This window comes from Panulirus ornatus, chromosome 59 (genome assembly GCF_036320965.1).
Source record: "Panulirus ornatus isolate Po-2019 chromosome 59, ASM3632096v1, whole genome shotgun sequence".
Taxonomy (NCBI): domain Eukaryota; kingdom Metazoa; phylum Arthropoda; class Malacostraca; order Decapoda; family Palinuridae; genus Panulirus; species Panulirus ornatus.
The window spans coordinates 25933910-25957792 of record NC_092282.1 but is presented as its reverse complement, the minus strand read 5'-3'; the positions used below and the strand labels follow the sequence as shown (position 1 = coordinate 25957792).

The following is a 23883-nucleotide window of genomic DNA, read 5'->3' as shown; positions in this document are numbered from 1 at the left end:
TCACAGAACTTTCCATGGTTACCCCAGACATTTCACATGCCCTGGTTCAGTCAATTGATGGCATGTCAACCCCAGTATACCACATTTCACCAATTTAGTTTATCCTCTGCACACACATCATCCTCCTGTATGTTCAGGCCCCCGATTACTCAAACTCTTTCTCACTCCATCCATCCATCTCCAATTTGGTCTACCCCTTTCTTGCTCTCTCCACTTTTGACACATGTGTCCTCTTTCTCAACATTTTATGTGAGCAGGGCCTGATCATGCAGGAGGATGAGAGGTGTTCACAGTATGGAATGAATTGGAATGATTTGATATACAGGGGTCGATTTGGTTGACTTGCTGTCTAAGGATGGAACCAGGACATGTGAAGCAGCTGAGATAAACCGTGGAAAGGTCTGTAGGGTCTGGTTGTGGATAGGGCTTGGATCACAAAGGGGCTTAAGTGTATTATGTACAAGCTTGATGTGTTGTCAGGGCCTGTTGCAGGATTGTGATATCTGTATCACTGTATGTGAAGGATGGATGGCCAGTTGGTTATAGATGAGTATTATGTAGATCTTTTGTAACTTTTCTATTTAAGTGTGAGTTTTATTTTGACTGATTTTTGAGTAGTGTCACAGAAGTATGTTTGTGTTTTCTCTGGGAGAAAGGAGTTTATTACAATATATGTAGCAAAGATTCAATTTATAAATCACAAAATAAAACAGTCAGAACAATCACTGGCTGCTTAGGAACTACACATTTTTTATACAATGTTTACACAATGAAACAAATATCCTCCTGGTACAATTTCTTGTCGTTGCTCACAGTTTCAGTTCTTTGCAACATCATTAGACCTCTCACACTCAAACCATTTTATAACTGGAAATAAAAAGTCTACCCTGCCTCACACATCAGCAAACTTTACTACACAGATACCCCCTCCCCCATCAAACATAATGCTGACAAACCACTGACTTGACAAGCACTAAACAACCATCTACCCAACTCAGACTTAAACACCACCCCACCAAAGCATACGACAATTTGTGGCATAAGTCTTTGCCTCTTAAACTCCCTTCCTTTGGTTTTGCTGCTTTTCAGTGTTTCCTAATGCATTGCATCCTCTCTGACCATTCCATTGCTGTAGTCATCAGTGGAACAAATTACATCTGCTCTATCATCTGTTCCATCATCAGCTCTCTTTCTTCTCTTGGTAAAAGATCTCACTTCTACTTCTATCCCTATTCACTCTTATGCAGATGATTCCACTCTACATACTTTCCTTCCCCCACTCCTCTTAATGCTTGTTCTCTGTCTTCTACTGAATATATGATCTTTTCAGACCAGTGCAACATATTACATTGGGGAAAAGCAACCTAGTTCGACTTGATAATGCTGAAATGTAATTTCTCCCTATTTTTCTTTAGAGTCATTTGTGTCTCTCTTCAGTGGCAAAACACTACAATTCAACCATGTTATAACAGAATTTGTTTTGCATAACCATATAATTCACTTTATCCTGGAAATCCCACACAATAGATATTGCAATGTCTGCTTCCCAAAAGAAGATAGTGTTGTATAGGTGCTATATTTTTTTTCTTTGAGCAGCTATTTCACATCTATAGGGTTTTTATATGCCCTAGCATGGACTACTGATCTCATATCAAGGATGGCTCTTCCTCCACTTCGTGATTAGCCATAGTAGAATTGAGAGTTTCTTGTCTCATCAGTTCTCCTGCTATCACCTTTATTTATCCCTTTCTGTACACTGATGTTGATGCTCTTTTTCTCATTTCTGTAGGCATTATTTTGGCTACTGTTCTCATGAGATATCTACATGTGTCCCCACCCTGAGGCTTGGATATGAGGCATGCATGAGACAGCTGCTTCCCACAATTTTTGTGCGGATAACAGCCACTTGGTCATTGACCATAATGATATCTCCTTCCCTCAAATAACTTACCTTCAAAATTCTATTCCTCCTTTAGTCTTTCCTTCTTCTTACAGCCTTTTTACCTTTAAGAATCAGGTTAGCAAACAACTGTAGAGCTCTGATTAAATTCTACTTTCTTTTCTCCTTACTTTATTTCTCTCACCTGAGATGGCCTTTGATTGCAGCTTTTTTGCCTGTGGCATGTCAGTCACTGTAAAAAGAAAAATATCATAATTTTGCCTTATTTCAGATAGAAGCAACATAACTTCAAAACTTTGGGAACATTAATGAAGGACTGGGTATGATTTGTCAATGACATAACTGCATAACAATGTTAATTCAAATTTCTTTAATCAAGGATTTCCTTTATATGCCATTTTCTCTTAAAAACAAATGGCAGTTATGAACTCCAGCATCCAGTTATGTCTTGATTATCCAGGGTGTTTATAAAGTAACTACTGATTTTAATTTATCAAAATTTTGATATTTTTTCTTAAAACCCATGAGAATGCATATACAAGATTGTGTGATGGTAGTAACATTGCAACTCCTAGGGAAGAAGTACAAGGAAATTAGGGAAAGGTTTGAAAGATATCACAATTTTACTTATTTAGAGAAATAAGTTTACTCTTTGGTTAATGAATTTAAAAGAGGAGGATGTGTTAATGACAAGCAAAGCTCTGGGCACCCAGGTATTTCTGGGCATTCTATTGACTCCATGCAAGACTTCAGTGAAGAAAATCCCGGAATGTCTGTTCGCATTGCATCATTTAGGCTTAGCATATCCAGATCAAATGTCCACAAAATTTTGAAATTGTCGTGAAAAGAAAAAAGTACCACATTTAAGAACTGATGATTTACTTGAAGTGAATAATTATAGGTGAGCCTCATTGTTTGTCAAGCTCATTGAAAATTATTGAGGATGCAAATTTAATGCTTATTTTCTTCATTGATGAGATGATCCTTTCCATTTGTGTAAAAGTAAATGGACATAATTTCCACATTTAGGGTAATGAAAGGCCATGTAATTTTTTTTAGAATGGGAGAGAGATTCTCCAGAAATTATAGTGTTCCTGGGCATGACAAGATCCAAGATTTGTGATCCCTTTTTCGTTGCTAAAATTACACTTACTTGGCCTATTTATCTAGACACGCTCCCACAATTTTTAGAACCACAGCTTTTTATGGATGTGATTCTCAACACTGTTGGCTTTCAACAATATGGGGCTCCTTGTCATTGCACAATCATTCGGGAGTGCTTTCATGAATGTTTTCCAGATTGCCGGGTTGGATGTAGCAGCAACAGGCCCTAGGCAGCTCGATAACCTGATATAACACCTTTGGATTTATATTTCGTAGGGGTTTACCAAACCAGAAGTATATCTCACAAGACTGATAGCTATGCAGGATTTATGAGAACATATAGAGGGGACAGTTGCAAAAATCACTCTACAGTTGCTGCAAAATCTGTTCTGCAGTTCAGCTAGCATATTTCAGATCTTTGGAGATTCTGATGGTGCTCATGTAGAAGTAGATGCTTAACTTGTATGAATGAATATACCCCTGATTATATTATTGCATAAGATATGCCCCCTTTTTTTTTGCTTTGATTTCAACAAAATTGGTAGTTGCTGTGTAAACATTTTATACATACCTTGAACAGGTTTGACAATTACAGTGTCAAAATATCACATAGTGTATTTTTCTCTGTATGATATTGTTAACTCAGAAACAATAAATACCAAAAGATTTATATGTGTTTAGCATATGCATGTATTAGAACTAAGTTTTGGAAATTTTTTTGAATATGGTTCGGCATGATCACAGATTGTATAGTATTATTTTTCCAGTATGTATTTTCTCTTGTTTTAGTATTTAACATGATACTCTGGATAGATGATCTCATATTCTTTTCTTGGTATTGAATGAATAAGATAAATGTATTTTCATTATACTTTGTCGCTGTCTCCCGCGTTTGCGAGGTAGCGCAAGGAAACAGACGAAAGAAATGGCCCAACCCCCCCCCATACACATGTATATACATACATCCACACACGCAAATATACATACCTACACAGCTTTCCATGGTTTACCCCAGACGCTTCACATGCCTTGATTCAATCCACTGACAGCACGTCAACCCCGGTATACCACATCGCTCCAATTCACTCTATTCCTTGCCCTCCTTTCACCCTCCTGCATGTTCAGGCCCCGATCACACAAAATCTTTTTCACTCCATCTTTCCACCTCCAATTTCTCCTCGTTCCCTCCACCTCCGACACATATATCCTCTTGGTCAATCTTTCCTCACTCATTCTCTCCATGTGCCCAAACCACTTCAAAACACCCTCTTCTGCTCTCTCAACCACGCTCTTTTTATTTCCACACATCTCTCTTACCCTTACGTTACTCACTCGATCAAACCACCTCACACCACACATTGTCCTCAAACATCTCATTTCCAGCACATCCATCCTCCTGCGCACAACTCTATCCATAGCCCACGCCTCGCAACCATACAACATTGTTGGAACCACTATTCCTTCAAACATACCCATTTTTGCTTTCCGAGATAATGTTCTCGACTTCCACACATTCTTCAAGGCCCCCAGAATTTTCGCCCCCTCCCCTACCCTATGATCCACTTCCGCTTCCATGGTTCCATCCGCTGCCAGATCCACTCCCAGATATCTAAAACACTTCACTTCCTCCAGTTTTTCTCCATTCAAACTCACCTCCCAATTGACTTGACCCTCAACCCTACTGTACCTAATAACCTTGCTCTTATTCACATTTACTCTTAACTTTCTTCTTCCACACACTTTACCAAACTCAGTCACCAGCTTCTGCAGTTTCTCACATGAATCAGCCACCAGCGCTGTATCATCAGCGAACAACAACTGACTCACTTCCCAAGCTCTCTCATCCCCAACAGACTTCATACTTGCCCCTCTTTCCAAAACTCTTGCATTTACCTCCCTAACAACCCCATCCATAAACAAATTAAACAACCATGGAGACATCACACACCCCTGCCGCAAACCTACATTCACTGAGAACCAATCACTTTCCTCTCTTCCTACACGTACACATGCCTTACATCCTCGATAAAAACTTTTCACTGCTTCTAACAACTTTCCTCCCACACCATATATTCTTAATACCTTCCACAGAGCATCTCTATCAACTCTATCATATGCCTTCTCCAGATCCATAAATGCTACATACAAATCCATTTGCTTTTCTAAGTATTTCTCACATACATTCTTCAAAGCAAACACCTGATCTACACATCCTCTACCACTTCTGAAACCACACTGCTCTTCCCCAATCTGATGCTCTGTACATGCCTTCACCCTCTCAATCAATACCCTCCCATATAATTTACCAGGAATACTCAACAAACTTATACCTCTGTAATTTGAGCACTCACCCTTATCCCCTTTGCCTTTGTACAATGGCATTATGCACGCATTCCGCCAATCCTCAGGCACCTCACCATGAGTCATACATACATTAAATAACCTTACCAACCAGTCAACAATACAGTCACCCCCTTTTTTAATAAATTCCACTGCAATACCATCCAAACCTGCTGCCTTGCCGGCTTTCATCTTCCGCAAAGCTTTCACTACCTCTTCTCATTTTACCAAATCATTTTCCCTAACCCTCTCACTTTGCACACCACCTCGACCAAAACACCCTATATCTGCCACTCTATCATCAAACACATTCAACAAACCTTCAAAATACTCACTCCATCTCCTTCTCACATCACCACTACTTGTTATCACCTCCCCATTTGCGCCCTTCACTGAAGTTCCCATTTGCTCCCTTGTCTTACGCACTTTATTTACCTCCTTCCAGAACATCTTTTTATTCTCCCTAAAATTTAATGATACTCTCTCACCCCAACTCTCATTTGCCCTTTTTTTTCACCTCTTGCACCTTTCTCTTGACCTCCTGTCTCTTTCTTTTATACATCTCCCACTCAGTTGCATTTTTTCCCTGCAAAAATCATCCAAATGCCTCTCTCTTCTCTTTCACTAATACTCTTACTTCTTTATCCCACCACTCACTACCCTTTCTAACCAACCCACCTCCCACTCTTCTCATGCCACAAGCATCTTTTGCGCAATCCATCACTGATTCCCTAAATACATCCCATTCCTCCCCCACTCCCCTTACTTCCATTGTTCTCACCTTTTTCCATTCTGTACTCAGTCTCTCCTGGTACTTCCTCACAGGTCTCCTTCCCAAGCTCACTTACTCTCACCACCCTCTTCACCCCAACATTCACTCTTCTTTTCTGAAAACCCATACAAATCTTCACCTTAGCCTCCACAAGATAATGATCAGACATCCCTCCAGTTGCACCTCTCAGCACATTAACATCCAAAAGTCTCTCTTTCGCACGCCTGTCAATTAACACGTAATCCAATAACGCTCTCTGGCCATCTCTCCTACTTACATAAGTATACTTATGTATATCTCGCTTTTTAAACCAGGTATTCCCAATCATCAGTCCTTTTTCAGCACATAAATCTACAAGCTCTTCACCATTTCCATTTACAACACTGAACACCCCATGTATACCAATTATTCCCTCAACTGCCACATTACTCACCTTTGCATTTAAATCACCCATCACTATAACCCGGTCTCGTGCATCAAAACCACTAACACACTCATTCAGCTGCTCCCAAAACACTTGCCTCTCATGATCTTTCTTCTCATGCCCAGGTGCATATGCACCAATAATCACCCACCTCTCTCCATCAACTTTCAGTTTTACCCATATTAATCGAGAATTTACTTTCTTACATTCTATCACATACTCCCACAACTCCTGTTTCAGGAGTATTGCTACTCCTTCCCTTGCTCTTGTCCTCTCACTAACCCCTGACTTTACTCCCCAGACATTCCCAAACCACTCTTCCTCTTTACCCTTGAGCTTCATTTCACTCAGAGCCAAAACATCCAGGTTCCTTTCCTCAAACATACTACCTATCTCTCCTTTTTTCACATCTTGGTTACATCCACACACATTTAGGCACCCCACTCTGAGCCTTCGAGGAGGATGAGCACTCCCCGCGTGACTCCTTCTTCTGTTTCCCATTTTAGAAAGTTAATACAAGGAGGGGAGGATTTCTGGCCTCCCGCTCCCGTCCCCTCTAGTCGCTTTCTACGACACGCGAGGAATACGTGGGAAGTATTCTTTCACCCCTATCCCCAGGGATAATATACATATATATATACATATACACATACACACACATACACATACATACGCACATATACACACACACACACATACATATATATACATATGAAAAATGTAAGAAACAGTTTAGAAAACTGCAACTTCTAGCTTGAAATGAATGAAAAAAAGAACGTCACATAATGGTTCAACCTCTGGCTATGGCAAAAGGAAATGTATAATTTATTTACACAAACGTCAATAGCAGTTCTCATCAATTTAACCACTGTATCAATAAGCTTCAATGTCTGAGCTACATTTTTCTCCAATTTCACTATTTTCTTGTCAAAACACCATGTATGAAAACTGTCACTCCAGTAACACACTATAAACATTTACTTCCCCTTTAAAAAGTTCTGGGGAAGTCTGTCTCTATACACTGCTGGAAACTCTACCACCTGGCGAGGTTTGTGTTGCAGTGGTTCCCGATTCACAAACGTCTTTTTGCATTTAGGGAAAGCAAGGAGAATTTAAAGAATTGTGTTATTGGGCAACGATCATTACTTAGGCCAGTAGAGCATTGGTTCCTCATGTGACTCATGTTTCCTTGTTCATACTTGTATAGTTCGAACACACTTCCTTTTAGCTAGCAGTATTTAGAAACCAAGGGCTTTCATTCAATTATTTCTGCTTCAGTTATTGTAAAAATCTAGCATCATTCTTTTGTTTCTCAACAGAGTGCTTCAGAATTCCATGGCAGCCACATATGAGGATGAGGGGCCCAAACCACAGGTTGCTGTAGAAATGTCCATCTTCTACATTGTTTACTTCATTGTTTTTCCATTCTTCTTCGTCAACATCTTCGTCGCTTTGATCATCATCACTTTCCAGGAGCAGGGAGAGGCTGAGCTGCAGGATGGAGAGCTAGACAAGAACCAGGTGAGGAGGTACATGGAAGTCAAAGAGTATTCAGCAGCAAAAGAACTATCATGTTAGAGCTAAGAAAGGGCATATAATAGCCAGTGAGGATTATGAAAAATTCAGGGAGACAGAGAAATGAATCAGGGTAGGGTACACATGAATGAAGAATGGCATTCATAAGACAGGAGGGGTCATGTAAGGGAAGCTTTAGAATTGTAGGGAGACTACACAATAAGACCAAAGAGAGAGCACAAAAATTGAAGAGGAAGTTTATGAAGACTAAAGAGGGACTACATAAGTAAAAAGAATAGGCACATAACAAAGCAGTAGTGTGCATTGAGAAGTGGAATTGGAAAAAAGGGGAGAAGGCTCAAGACTTTAGAGTGGTTATGAATGGACAAAAATAATGTAAAGAAATAAGGAGGGATTACCATAGAACCTAGAAAGGCCCATGGAAACCTAGGAGTAGCCTATAGGAAGCATGTTTAACTCAATAAGAATCAGTGATAGGATCCTTTAGAATTAGTGAGGGTATGCTACTACCAGTCAGCATATAAGTAAGGAGGAGCATATAGGAACACGATCTGAGCATAGCATAAGAATGATAAAGCAGACTCCAAGAATCATGAAGTGGGTGTCATGGCAAGGGTACACATGAAAACTAAGGATATGGCACAAAGAATTCAAGAAGGGACACTTTAGAAGTAATGACTAGCAAATTGGTTTAAGCAGGAACATATGTTATTAGGAATAAGGAGAGTGCACAGAAAGACTAAGGAGGATGTTCATAAGGACTGAGAATGATAAGAAAGAACCAAGATGGGTCACATTAAACCAAGAAAGGACATTTATGTTCCAGTGAGGGAGATATGTAAACTAAGAAGAGGCACATAAAACCCAAAGATCAGCACCAAAGAAGAGAACAAGTGAAACACACTGACCACAAAGGTTACTTGGAGATGGAAGGTGTGATTAAACATAGGGCTAGTGGTTCCCATGGTAAAATTCTGGAGTAGAGCCACACATGGATTGACTATTATGATGCCTCCTTCTTTGCTTGTTCAGTGAAACTGTGGAATTTATTTTCTCATGTCTTTCCTACTTTGATTAAACTCTCCACCTTAAGAGATTGTATAAACACCTGAAGAGCTCAGATTAATCTGTCCTACTTTCTTTCTTCTTATACCTATTGTCTTACCTTTCATTAAAGATGGCCATGATTTGGGCATGTTTGGCTGTCCAGGTCCTGCACTATAAATGAAATGATGGGGACATGAGCACTGAAGGGTATGCAGTGGAATTGTGGGGCATAAGTGGGAAGGACATCTCAGAACTATGGAGAGGCAAGAATGTAAAAAAGAGCACTTAGAATTAGGGATAGGATAGTATAAAAAACAAAAGGCAGCACAAGAATAAAAGCAAATGGTAAAAGGAGACATAAGAACCTAATAGAGGTTTATAAAAGGTAAGTGGTAGGAGATTAACTTGAATTAGCTAAGAATAAGACATCAAGATACAAAGCATGGGCTATAGTTAGGGTTTTGCGGAGGAGGGAGGATGTGTCGGAAACAAAATGTGTGAGGACAATATGTAGTGTGAGGTGGTATGATCAAGTAATTAATGAAAAGGGAAGAGAGATGTGTGGTAATAAGAAGAGTGTAATTGAGAGAGTAGAAGAGGGTGTGTTGAAATGGTTTGGACATATGGAGAGAATGAGTAAGGAAAGGTTGACAAAGAGCATATATGTGTCAGAAGTGGAGGGAACAAGAAGCAGAAGACCAGATTGGAGGTGGAAGGATGGAGTGAAAAAATTTTTGAGCGATTGAGGCCTGAACATGCAGGAGGGTGAAAGGCTTGCATGGAATAGAGTGAATTGGAATGATGTGGTATACTGGGGTTAATGTGCTGTCTAAGGACTAGCCCAGGGCATGTGTGTGGGGCCTAGATGTGGATAGGGAGCTGTGGTTTCAGTGCATTACACATGACAGCTTGTGTATGGATGTGAGCGGATGTGGCCTGTCTTTGTTTCCTGGTGCTGCCTTACTCACATGGGATGGCATTGCTGTGTCCTGTGTGGTGGCATGCTGCTGGGAATGGATGAAGGCAAACAAGTATGAATATTTACATGTTTATATATGTATGTGTATGTATTTGTATATGTACGTGTATGTATGTATGTACAGTAAAACCTCAGTTTAACAAACCCTGATATAACTGATTTTGGATTTAACATACCGAACAAATGATTAATGATTATTTAAAAAATTAAGGGAAAAATCTCAATACATATCTTAGATTGCACTTGTTTTTGGTACCATGGGGTAGACTTACTTTTGAGACTCTGTTTCGGTCTCAGTCTGCCTCATGCTGTCAGGTTGTAAACAGAGTGTTTCTCTTATTTCAGAATTTTGACTTTATTTATTGAATGATTTTGCAGTCTTTACAATTCAAAATGACATCAAGTGATAGACGAGTTAGAAGAAAGCGTGTGCACTTAAATGTGGCACAGAAATATGTTGCACTTGATTTAATGGACTTTTAGCATTAATAGAAGCCTCTTTCCCCCTCTTCGTCTGTTGAATTGAGGGTTTACTGTATGTATTCATATGTATATGTGTATTTGGAAGGATGTGTCTTTCTTCATCTGATTCCTGGCGCTACCTCGCTAACACAGGAAACAATAATCAAGTATGATAAGTAAGATAATACAAAAAGGAAAGTATTGAAAAGGGAAACAGTGATGAAGTATGATGAATAAGATAGAAAAAAAGATGATGAAGAGGGAAAATGTTTTAGATTGTCTGAAAAAAATATGAATAAATGTCAAAATTAATACAAATCTGTACACGGAAGGTTTAGCAAAGTAATAAGAGGAAAAGGATTATGACTATGTTGAGCAAATAAGCACTTCAGTTGTTAAATGTGTGTCCATAAACATGATGACATATCAAATGATTGCTTTCTTTAAAGAACATATTTGTCATGAAACAAACAGTCCTAAGATACTCAAATCTTCCTTTTTCACAGAAATCCTGTATAGATTTTGCTATTCAGGCCAAACCTCTGGAGCGGTATATGCCTAAGGACCGTGTCAGCTTTAAGTACAAGATTTGGCGTATTGTCGTATCTACACCTTTTGAATATTTTATCATGTTACTCATCGTGCTCAATACACTTCTTCTTATGATGAAGGTAAGTCTTTTCTATTTATTACTCCCAAGGTACTTCTACAGTCTTAATGTCTGTCTGAAGATATGAAGGAATGCTCATTTGCTGGACTTCATTCTAGCCTGGCTCTTGGGCTTACTAGAATAATTTTGGAAACTGGCAACAGTATCAATGTATGAATAGATATTTATTTGTCATACGACACCTTTTGCCTGAATTGTAATTTTACTGAACATTTCCTTGCAAACCAGAACCTGATCTTTTTTCTTACACAAATGAATGTTACATTGGAGGTGCAATAGATATTTTCATTTGATTTTTTAGGAAAGGACAGAAGTGTATGTTGATTTACTGTGCAATATATATATATATATATATATATATATATATATATATATATATATATATATATATATATATATATATATATATATATATTGTTAAAGTATATAACTCATGAATAATATGCATCATAGATTTAACCTTACATTTCATCAGGATATATATATATATATATATATATATATATATATATATATATATATATATATATATATATATATATATATATATATATATTGCTAACATTTCTTTTTTCAGGACTACGTGTGCCTTAGATTAAGCTTAGTCACCAAAGGGTTGGTCACTGAAGCATTAACACTGGATTATTTAATTGATTTCTTGTTAGGTAATTTGTTTATGTAAACAAATGGCTTAAAGTATTTTTTCATAATATATGTTTATCTGGTGTTTTAAAAATTTGTCCCATCTTGACTTACTAAATTTTTATTACTGAAGGAATCAGAACGTGATTATAGTGTTAAATGATATAAAGTGCGAAGGTTGAATAAGTGCACAATGAAAATGAAACTCAGCCTCTTTATGGTGAACACTGTTTGCCTTTTTGCTTGGGACCTTCCCTATGTGGCAGGGTCTTGAGGTTCATTTGCACACTGTTTTCCTGTTGATGTTCAGCATATGCAAATTTTCAAATGTATATTCATTAAAAGTATTTTTATATGATGACATCCTTGTTAGAAAGACAGATGTAAGAGCTATGCTGATCATGTTATATCAGTGCATTGATTTTCTTGGGTCTGGTATTCCTAGGTCTGCTGTATGTTTATTTCATGATTGTTTGTGTGACACATGGAATAGACGCTTCATAGAAATATATTGTTCTGAATAGTCAGAACAGTGTTCTCCAGATCCTGGGTAATCAAGGTATTGGTAACTGGCTTCAACTCAACACTACCTGGGAAAATTCTTGTAGTCTAATGTGAATATTCATTTTTGAATATTCACTTTTGGCAAAAGTTAGAAATTTTCACTAATGCATGACTGAATGTGGCATCTGTTTATTTTTTTAGCAGATAATATGGGCATTTTTCTTTGCTTTTAGAGAGAAAAATGGTTGTAGATATTTACAGTTTCTGACTTTTTAGATGGAGATGGGCTTCATAGTTTTAATCAGTCTTTTAAGTATGGCACATGTAATACAGAGTTCATCCTGATTGTACATCATTTTATTTCCAAATATCTTGGATGACAGCTATACTTTATTATGTTTGAATTAATTTGTTGTTAGTATCATTTTTATTTACCCAAAAAATTAATGTCAGACACTCCTGCAAATTTGAATTAGTGCATGTTATTGTAGAGAAAACAAAAAAAAAGAGCTTGCTTAGGTAAGCTGTCATAATACTAAAGATATCTCCCTCCATCAGAAAATAAATCTTTATCTTTTACTTTCAGATGAACTTTCATACAGTTCTCAAAATTGTTTTAAAGCATAGGTATGCTTATAAAACCCAACCCCATCCAAATAGAACAAATTAGAAAATATCCTATAAGGCACTGAAGTGTCCCTCCAAATACAGGTATAAAGTTGCATGTGAAATTTGAACCCCAGGCAGTGTTGATGTTTGAGAGGTGACTGAACAAAATCAAAGGGTTTGCCTGACTCGGCCTCACGGTGTGGACTGCAGCATCCTCACAGCCTACCAGCATCCATGATTGGCTCTTCACTGCATGGATATCTTTCCCCTGTCATAACTCTTCTCAGTCTTGCAAGACTTTTAATTTTGTTTCTTTCCATCTGTTTTGTTTTGCCTACTCTTAATAACTTACTGTATCATATCTTTAGCATATTTTTCCCTCATCTTACCCTTTTTATCAGCATCAGTAGTGTACCTCTATTCCAGTTTCTTTCATTGGAATTATTATTACTCTCTGCCAGTGCTTTCTTTTATAGATTGTTAGGTATTTTTTCACTGTGATTTTCAGGATCATTGCCTCTCTGCCATACTTGTATCTTATCCTTCCAAAGTGTGCTACCTCAATACATCTCTTTTAGTTTACTTAGATTTTTATATCTTCCTTTCATAGTTAATTTTCATGTTTATGGAATTTTTAGTGCTCAATGGACTGTAATTACATAAAAGCACTAGAAACACTTACAGAAGAAAAGACATAAGGACTATGGACAGAAATTAGAAATTTGATGACATTTTTATACGCACAAAGGTGATGAATATACACTATCATATGGCAGTGCTTATTTGCACATATCAATTGGATATTCCATACACACATGGATATTTAATATTTTTGATGAATGATATGCTTACCCTTTTTCTTTCATCTTTCTCTACTCATATTAAACTTCCTTCCATTTCATTTAGTTTCTCACACTTCTGTTATTACTCTAATTCCCATTTGTAACATTTTCATTAATTTCTAATTAAATTTCTTATCCTTTCTCATTATTGATATCTTTTTCTGTATGTGTGTGTGTGTATGTGTGTGTGTGTGTGTGTGTGTATGTGTGTGTGCATGTATGTGTGTGTGTGTGTGTGTGTGTGTGTGTGTGTGTGTGCGCTTAGTATTTGTGTGTTTGGGGAGAGAGTTTTACCATGTCTGTACCATGTCTTTACTCCTATATGTTTGTACACCCTCATACACCTCCTGGCTAAAACCAAGTACCCATTTATTGGCCAGCCAGTGATGTATGTATGTGTAATTACTCATTTATACTGAACAAGGAGGGAATTTTACACCTATGAGGCCATATCTGTTGGACATTGTTTACTATCATACAAGCTTTTGCACTTGTATATGTTGTCTGTATTGACCACATTCTGTTTCAGTTATGTGTTTGTATTCATATATGAGCTTGTTTGAATTCATATGTATGTGTGTGTGTGTGTATGTGTGTTTTCTCTGTGTTCATACATGTGTATGTATATTTTTTCATGTGTATTTACCTATTTACTTTGTATGGGGAGAGAGTTCTGTACTCATGGAGCTCTGTCTTTTGAATTTTTTATACTGTCTAGTAGTGCTCTAAACCTTTATAAACTACCAACATTCCCAGTTTGTTTCATATATCTCAGCCACCCACCACCAGTACACTAAAACAGTGCTTCTTCACATCCTTACCAGCCAGTCTCGTGTCCAGCTTTTTGTCAGGTCCATTGGTTACACTGGTGCTACAGCTCATGAAGAACAGTTATCTGTCATTGTCATCCTGCTGTTTAAGAAACTTAAAGATTGTAATCTAGTTGCTTGTCTCTTCTTTTCTCCATATTAGGCAAATTTACAGCCCTCTGCCTCTCATTGTAGTTCAGTTTTCTTAACTTGGTTACATCATAGTTGCTTCTCTCTTGATCCTCTCAGTCAGATCTTTGTGTTTCTTGAGGTATAGTTACCAGACTTTAGACAAAATGCAGTTTTGGTCCAATATACATTTTGAATAGCTTACCAAACTATTCTGTATCCATAAACTTGAATATGATTCTAACATGTGCCCACAAACAGTTTTACTGTATCACAGATCTGAAGTGCAGCTCTTGTGACAGATTGGGCAGACTTTGGACTCTAAGGTCTCTTTTACACATAGATTTCTGTAGTAAATTTGTGCTAGGTAACAATTACACTGAGACCTTTTTTCACTGTGACCAAGCCTCATTACTTTGGATTTCATCATCCATTTATTGGACCAACTTTGGAGCTTGTCCAGGGTCTTCTGTAATCTGATGCAGCTGTTGCCATTCCTTATTTCTCTCATGACTTTGGCATCATATACAAACAAATTTTGGGTAAAAATCCATTTCATTTGATGAACTATTGCAAACAATTGAAATTGCAGTAAGTATAAAACCAAGCCTCACAATATGCTACCTGTGGCTCCAGCCCATTTAAAACCTCCTTTTGGTTGCATTCTTTGCTCCTTGCCACCAAGGCAATCTTCTCTTTATTGAAGATCTATATCTTATTCCTGCTTGAATCTCTACCTTCTCATTCAACCTCATTTGGGTTACAAAGTTAAATCTTTATGGTAGTACAGGAAAACAGTCTACCCAGCCCTCTCTTTGATCTAACGTTGAGCTTACCCTGTCATAGAAGTTTTGGAGATTAACATACATGACCTCATATCCCTGAATCCATTTTGTCTTCCAGTTATGTAGTTTCTGTTTTGCAAATAGCCATTCATTTGTTTTATGATTATTTTTTCCAGTGTTTTACACACCACAATTGTTAGTGAGACTGGCTTGTTGTTCAGCATGATTTCCCAATTACCTTTCTTGAATAGGCAGGCACATATCTTCTGAACTTCCCCCTCCTTCAGTGAACTGTTGGACAACATTTTGAGTGGCATTACAAGTACTTCCATACATTTCTAGTGTGTGTGTGATTATATGATTACCTTTGATTACCTGTTTTTGCATGCAGGGAAAAAATCATTCTCCTGTAGTTACTTTTTTATCATATAATGTCTTCAACAACATTTATGTTGTCTGAATTCACTACTTCATCCTATTCATTCTTCCATTCATTCATTTATTGCTCTGCTATTATACACTTGTTTCTTGCTCATTGTCATGTTGTGTCCTTCTTGTTGCTCATTTTTCCATGTTTCATCATGTTTCCATGTCTGTCTCAAAGAATTGCCGCATGTCACCATTATTAGATCCACTGAGCTAATTTAATGTTTCAACCTTGGCTTCAAGAGTGGTGGGGAATGTTTGAATCAGAGGTTGGGCTCAGCACAGATGTGCAGAATGCCACTGATTACATATGTTCACCTAGTGTGAAAAGAAATGTCTTAAACTTATCTGTTCCCGTACTTGGAGGTGATTACCCTTAATCCAACAGATAACTCCTGCACTGTTTGCCATTTTTTCAGTCTCCTGTGGGTGGTCATTATGATATGCATTCTGACAATCCAAGAATGCATTGTAAACCCACTTTTTTCAATTTGTATTCACTATATCATAGAAATTCAGATTTATATTGCATGATCTTTTTCCCTTGAACCAGTGCTTCTTTTTGCTTCATTACTTTCTCCTTAAGAAAGTACTCACACTTTGCTTCATGAGTCATTTTCTTTTAATTTACTGACTACATATGTGTGTATATTTCTGGCTTCCTTTTTATGTATGCATTTATTTATGTGTGTATGATTGAATTGCCAGTACTTGATTGGAGCTTTGGAAAGGGAGCTGTTCACTTTTGGAGCCCCATTCATCAACTACATTTCTGTCATGCAGGTATTTTAATTTCTCAGCTGTGATAACAATTTTCTCCATTTCTTTCCATGTGTTCCACATATTTACAACTTCCTTGCTAAAAAAGTACTTTTGCAGTTGTTGCCTAATATTTGTTTTTGCTCTTTAGTTCAATAGCACCTCATTATGTAAAACAACTGGTCAGTGTTGATATCAGTAAGGCCTCTCTAAGGTCTGTTACATCCCAGCCTATCTTTCATTCTTCTTTTGTAGGTAATTTAAAGGTTTCTTTCCTTTCCCTGTCAATCTTTCCCTTATCTTTTTGTAATAGAGATGCTCTGTGGAAGGTATTAAGAATATATGGTGTGGGAGGTAGGTTGTTAGAAGTGAAAAGTTTTTATCGAGGATGTAAGGCATGTGTACGAGTAGGAAGAGAGGAAAGTGATTGGTTCTCAGTGAATGTTGGTTTGTGGCAGGGGTGTGTGATGTCTCCATGGTTGTTTAATTTGTTTATGGATGGGGTTGTTAGGGAGGTGAATGCAATAGTTTTGGAAAGAGGGACAAGTATGCAGTCTGTTGTGGATGAGAGAGCTTGGGAAGTGAGTCAGTTGTTGTTCGCTGATGATTCAGCGTTGGTGGCTGATTTGTGTAAGAAACTGCAGAAGCTGGTGACTGAGTTTGGTAGAGTGTGTGAAAGAAGAAAGCTGAGAGTGAATGTAAGTAATAGGAAGGTTATTAGGTACAGTAGGGTTGAGGGACAAGTCAATTGGGAGGTAAGTTTGAATGAAGAAAAACTGGGGGTAGTGAAGTGTTTTAGATATCTGGGAGTGGATTTTATCAATGGATGGAACCATGGAAGCGATAGTGAATCATAGGGTGGGGGAGGGGGTGAAAGTTGTGGAAGCGTTGAAAAATGTGTGGGTCAAGAACGTTATCTTGGAAAGCAAAAATGGATATGTTTGAAGGAATAGTGGTTCCAACAATGTTATATGGTTGCGAGGTGTTAGCTATAGATAGAGTTGTGCGGAGGAGGGTGGATGTGCTGGAAATGATATGTTTGAGGACAATATGTGGTATGAGGTGGTTTGATCGAGTAAGTAATGAAAGGGTAAGAGAAATGTATGGTAATAAAAAGAGTGTGGTTGAGAGAGCAGAAGAGGATGTTTTGAAATGGATTGGTCACATGGAGAGAATGAGTGAGGAAAGGTTGACCAAATTGGAGGTGGAAAGATTGAGTGAAAAAGATTTTGAGTGATCGGGGCCTAAACATGCAGGAGGGTTAAAGGCATGCAAAGAATAGAGTGAATTGGAACGATGTGGTATACCGAGGTCGATGTGCTGTCAATGGATTGAACCAGGGCATGTGAAGCGTCTGGGGTAAACCATGGAAAGTTTGTGGGGCCTGGATGTGGAAAGGGAGCTGTGGTTTTGGTGCATAATACATGAGAGCTAGAGACTGAGTGTGAACGAATGTGGCCTTTGTTGTCTTTTCCTAGTGCTACCTTGCGCACATGCAGGGGAAAGGGATTATCATTTCATGTGTGGTGGGGTGACAACGGGAATGAATAAGGGCAGACAGTATGAATTATGTACATGTGTGTATATGTATATGTCTGTGTGTGTGTATATATAAATATATATATGTATACGTTGAGATGTATAGGTATGTATGTGTGCTTGTGTGGACGTGTATGTATATACATGTGTATGTGGGTGGGTTGGGCCATTCTTTCGTCTGTTTCCTTGCGCTACCTCTCTAACGCGGGAGGCAGCGACAAAGTATGATAATAATAATGATAATGATATTTTCTGGTGAAAAGAGAAGAACTGTACTCGTGCATATGTGTTTTTGTGTGTGTTTTTGTGTTTATGTATGTGTGTGTGTGTAAATACCTAATTATACTGTACAGAGAAGGAATTTTACTTTTGTGGGTCCCAATTTCTAAAACATTTTCTGCTACTCTACACATTAAGTCCACACATGCTGGTTGCATGAATGATTTTCTGTGTTTTTGGTCCATTCATCCAGTATTCTCATATTACAAAAGAACTTCTTTGCATATTTTGTAATGTTTCTTGCTTATGTTCTATTTGCTCTATCCCTGATTCTCTCAAACAGTTCACTGTCTCTGTCATCAATCTGTATTAGAAATTTAAAGATTGTGATTAAGTCACCATTTACTCTTCTCTTTTTCATGGTGCACAGATATAAAGCCTCTAGCCTTTCCTTGTAACACAGCTTTCTTAATTCTGGTACCATCTTTGTTGCCATTCTCTGGACCTTCTCTCTTTATTCTTTATGCTTCTTTAGGTGTGGTGACCAAACTTGAGAAGCATTTTCTAGTTGTGGCCATATTTAGGATATAAACCAATTGCTAGGTATTTCCATATCCATGTACTTGAAAGCTAATCTAATATTTGCTAGCAGATAGTTTGTCTCCTTATTTATTCTTCTAATGTGGGACTCTAGCAACAGGTTAGGGGTGGCGTCACTGTCCAAGTTCCTTCTCATGTGGTCTCCTGAAGCTTATATCCTGTTTGATAATAATCATATTAATTTTTTTTTGTACTATGTCACATCTTCATTACTTTACCTTTGCTGTGGTTGAATTTTATCACCCATGTATCAGACCAAGTTTGGAGTCTTTTAAGGTCCCCTTATAATTTGATGTAATCCTGCCTTTTTACCACTTCCCTTGTGACCTTTGCATCATCTGCATACATATTCTCAGAAAGGACCATACCTTCAGAATAGTTACTTACATAGATCAAGAAGATTAGTCTCATAACAGAACCCTGTGGTAGTCTGTTGAATTGATGTAGTTACTTATTTCTTATTACTCACTTATACAGTCAGGGGAAGGAGCTCAGCAACCATGGGGCCCCATCCCTTGACCTTTGTGGACTTCATTAAATGTACAGAATAGGAACAGTCCTACACTCATGAAGCCCCATCTTCTGAACTTTCTCTAATATTGCACAACTTTAGACACTTACTGCAACATTCAGTTTTATAACTTAGCATTCATTAATCCATTACTCTAATACTGTAAAGGTACTTCTTGTTACGGTCCTTGTTTATATTGTCTTTATATCTCACAAATAATTGTTCACTGTCTAATTGTTAAACTGTTTTCGAAACTTGAGGCTTGTGATAGAATATCCTTTTACTCCCCTTTTCTGTTAAGTGTAATTTACAGCTTCAAAACATTTCTTGTGACTCATCTCTCTTATATCGGTGCTATCTTTTTTGTCCTCCACTGGACCTTTTCTAATGATTGTTTGTGCTTCTTTAAGTGTAAAGTGTAGATAGCATGATATAGTACCTCATTTTAATGTAGATCTGATGTACTTTTTGAGAAGCTGGGTAAGTTATTACCTATTTGTACTGTGCAGGGAGTAAGTTTTACACTTGTAGGGGTCCCATCTCTTGAACACTCTCTATTATCATACATTCTCATACATTTATGTATTTTTTGTTCAGCATAAATGCATTCAAAACTGAAGTTTTATTGTTTACTGGTAGACAGTTCGTCTATCTTACTGTACTCCTAAAGTGGCATTCTGATGAGAAGTTTGGTACCAAGTTGACCCCCAAGTCTGTCTCACACACAGACTCCACTAGCTTAATTCCTTCCAGTTTTTATTACTATGTAGGCTTATATTTTTTTTTTACCATTTTCCTTCATTGTTACTCTGAATATAGTTAGGTGAATATCATCATTTGAATATCACATCAACTTTGGAATTTTTTTTAAATCCATCTGTAGGTTGATGTAATCCTCATCATTGTTAACTCCTTTCATAACCTTGGAATGATCTATAAACATTCAGTTATGAGATCAGACAGGTTAGCAAATCATTTACATAGATCACATCTTAAGAGCAGTGGTTCTAAAACCAAGGTCCACACTCTGTAGTGTGCCACTGGTGGCCCCAACCTGTTTTGAGAAGGCATCTCTGATGTTTTTAGTTCCCTTCCACAGAGATGATTTTCCATCCATTTAGGGAGTATTCCTCTTATGCCAGTCTCAAAATCCAGCTTCTTCCCAACTTCCTCTGAGCTACATTGTCAAACAGTTGACATGTCAAGGAACACAAATGCATCCATGTTGCTTAAAACTGGGCTCACTCTCTCATAGAAATTGAGAGATTTGTCATGTGTGACCTCCATTCCCTTAAACCAGGTTTTCTCTCACTTAGGTGGTTATTTCTTTAAAAGTAGTCATCCAGTTGCTTTTTGATTATCTTTTCCAGCATTTTACAGGTCACACTTATCATTAAGACTGGACTGTACTTCAACATAATTTCCCAATCTGTACATAATTACCTATTTGTATATAATGGGAGAGAGCTTTACAATGGGGCCTTGTTTCTTGTCCTTTCTGTACTGTCAAGAAGACTTTTAATTCTTTATATTACCAGCATTCACATTCTCTTCGCATAGGGTATTCTAGCCATTTATTATCCTTATGCTAAATTAGTATTTCTTACATATCCTTAACCACCCTCATTTTGTGTGTGTGATTACCCATATGTGTGCATAATGGGGACAGAGTACCATAATTTTGTGTTTGTGTATGGATATGTATGTTTTCATATGTATATTTATGTATTTATGTGAGATTATGTATGAGAACATATGATGAAATATTGCAATGTTATATGGCAAGTGTGTAGTGTTAATAAGAGATATATACATTTCTTTGTGTCTGTGCATGCTGAGTGTGTGGATATGTCTTTATTAATATCTCTCTCTCTCTCTCTCTCTCTCTCTCTCTCTCTCTCTCTCTCTCTCTCTCTCTCTCTCTCTCTCTCTCTCTCTCTCTCTCTCTCTCTCTCATTGACAAGGCCAAAAACAAGAAAAAGAGATTGGACATTTTAAGGAAGGAGATAGATGCAAAAATGACTCCAAGGAAATATGCAGGATGGTGATTGAACAGTGTTAATTGGTTTTCATTTCAGAATATCAGGAGTAATTGGAAGTTGAACTGTTTAGCATACATGATAGAAATATATTAATTGATGGTAAGACATTGAAAGATGATAGAACCAGAACATTCGATTAGCTTATAGGAAATTCAGCTCTTGGACAATGTGGAAACCCAGCCACATTCCTCAAAAAGACAAAAACATCAGTAGTGAAACCAGTGATTGTGACATTGTTGTTGAGCCAAAGTCTAGATGAAATACTTAAATACTTAATCATGGACATCCTTGGTGTAGTGGTTAGAGTTCCTTGAACATGATGAATTCACAGGCTGTCCAGGGTCAAACGCATAGGTTTGAATCCTGTTTGCAGCAGTCGGTCCACAGTCAACCCAGCTGTTCATCTACCCTTAGGGGTTGGTCAATTCTATGGGTACCTAGCTCAGGCTTGGGGATAGGAGATACAGGAGAAAGAATACTTCCAACGTATTCCCTGCGTGTCGTAGAGAGTGACTAAAAGGCATGAGAGTGGGGCTAGAAATCCTTCCCTTCAGTTTTTCTTTTCGAAAAGAAGGAACAGAGAAGGGGGCTAAGTGAGGATTTTCCCATCTGGGGCTCAGTCCTCTGTTCTTGATGCTACCTCACTGATGCCTTTTTGTCTGTTTTGGGTACTACCTCGCTGGAGGGAGGGGATGCTATTTCATGTGTGGCAGGGTGGCAGTGGGAATAGATGAAGGCAGCAAGTATGAATAAGTACATGTTTATATATATGTCTGTGTATTTATATGTATGTATATATTGAAATGTATATGTATGTATATGTGCATGTATGGGCGTTTATGTATATACATGTGTATGTTGGTGGGTTTGGCCATTCCTCGTCTGTTTCCTCGCACTACCTCACTGACGCGGGAGACAGGGATTAAGTATAATTAATAAATAAGATTATATATATATATATATATATATATATATATATATATATATATATATATATATATATATATATATATATAGGTATGTATATTTGGCGTGGACTATGGATAGAGTTGTGCGCAGGAGGATGGATGTGCTGGAAATGAGATGTTTGAGGACAATGTGTGGTGTGAGGTGGTTTGATCGAGTAAGTAACGTAAGGGTAAGAGAGATGTGTGGAAATAAAAAGAGCGTGGTTGAGAGAGCAGAAGAGGGTGTTTTGAAATGGTTTGGTCACATGGAGAGAATGAGTGAGGAAAGATTGACCAAGAGGATATATGTGTCGGAGGTGGAGGGAATGAGGAGAAGAGGGAGACCAAATTGGAGGTGGAAAGATGGAGTGAAAAAGATTTTGTGTGATCGGGGCCTGAACATGCAGGAGGGTGAAAGGAGGGCAAAGAATAGAGTGAATTGGAGCGATGTGGTATACCGGGGTTGACGTGCTGTCAGTGGATTGAATCAAGGCATGTGTATGGGGGTGGGTTGGGCCATTTCTTTCGTCTGTTTCCTTGCGCTACCTCGCAAACGCAGGAGACAGCGACAAAGAAAAAAAAAAATATATATATATATATATATATATATATATATATATATATATATTTTTTTTTTTTTATACTTTGTCGCTGTCTCCCGCATTTGCGAGGTAGCGCAAGGAAACAGACGAAAGAAATAGCCCAACCCCCCCCATACACATGTATATACTTACGTCCACACACGCAAATATACATACCTACACAGCTTTCCATGGTTTACCCCAGACGCTTCACATGCCTTGATCCAATCCACTGACAGCACGTCAGCCCCGGTATACCACATCGCTCCAATTCACTCTATTCCTTGCCCTCCTTTCACCCTCCTGCATGTTCAGGCCCCGATCACACAAAATCTTTTTCACTCCATCTTTCCACCTCCAATTTGGTCTCCCTCTTCTCCTTGTTCCCTCCACCTCCGACACATATATCCTCTTGGTCAATCTTTCCTCACTCATCCTCTCCATGTGCCCAAACCACTTCAAAACACCCTCTTCTGCTCTCTCAACCACGCTCTTTTTATTTCCACACATCTCTCTTACCCTTACGTTACTCACTCGATCAAACCACCTCACACCACACATTGTCCTCAAACATCTCATTTCCAGCACATCCATCCTCCTGCGCACAACTCTATCCATAGCCCACGCCTCGCAACCATACAACATTGTTGGAACCACTATTCCTTCAAACATACCCATTTTTGCTTTCCGAGATAATGTTCTCGA

At 38.0% G+C, this 23883-nt stretch overlaps 1 protein-coding gene across 4 annotated transcripts in view; it reads left to right on the top strand.

Annotated features, from left to right (window-relative positions):
- Positions 1 to 23883, top strand: part of cac (calcium voltage-gated channel subunit cacophony) — a 1845957-nt gene that overhangs the window by 1102566 nt on the left and 719508 nt on the right. For all 4 annotated transcript variants that reach the window (XM_071696567.1, XM_071696568.1, XM_071696569.1 and 1 more), the window contains 2 exons: positions 7860 to 8061; positions 11071 to 11235. In XM_071696567.1, coding sequence (XP_071552668.1) covers positions 7860 to 8061; positions 11071 to 11235 — 367 coding nt within the window. The remainder of the gene's footprint in view (positions 1 to 7859; positions 8062 to 11070; positions 11236 to 23883) is intronic.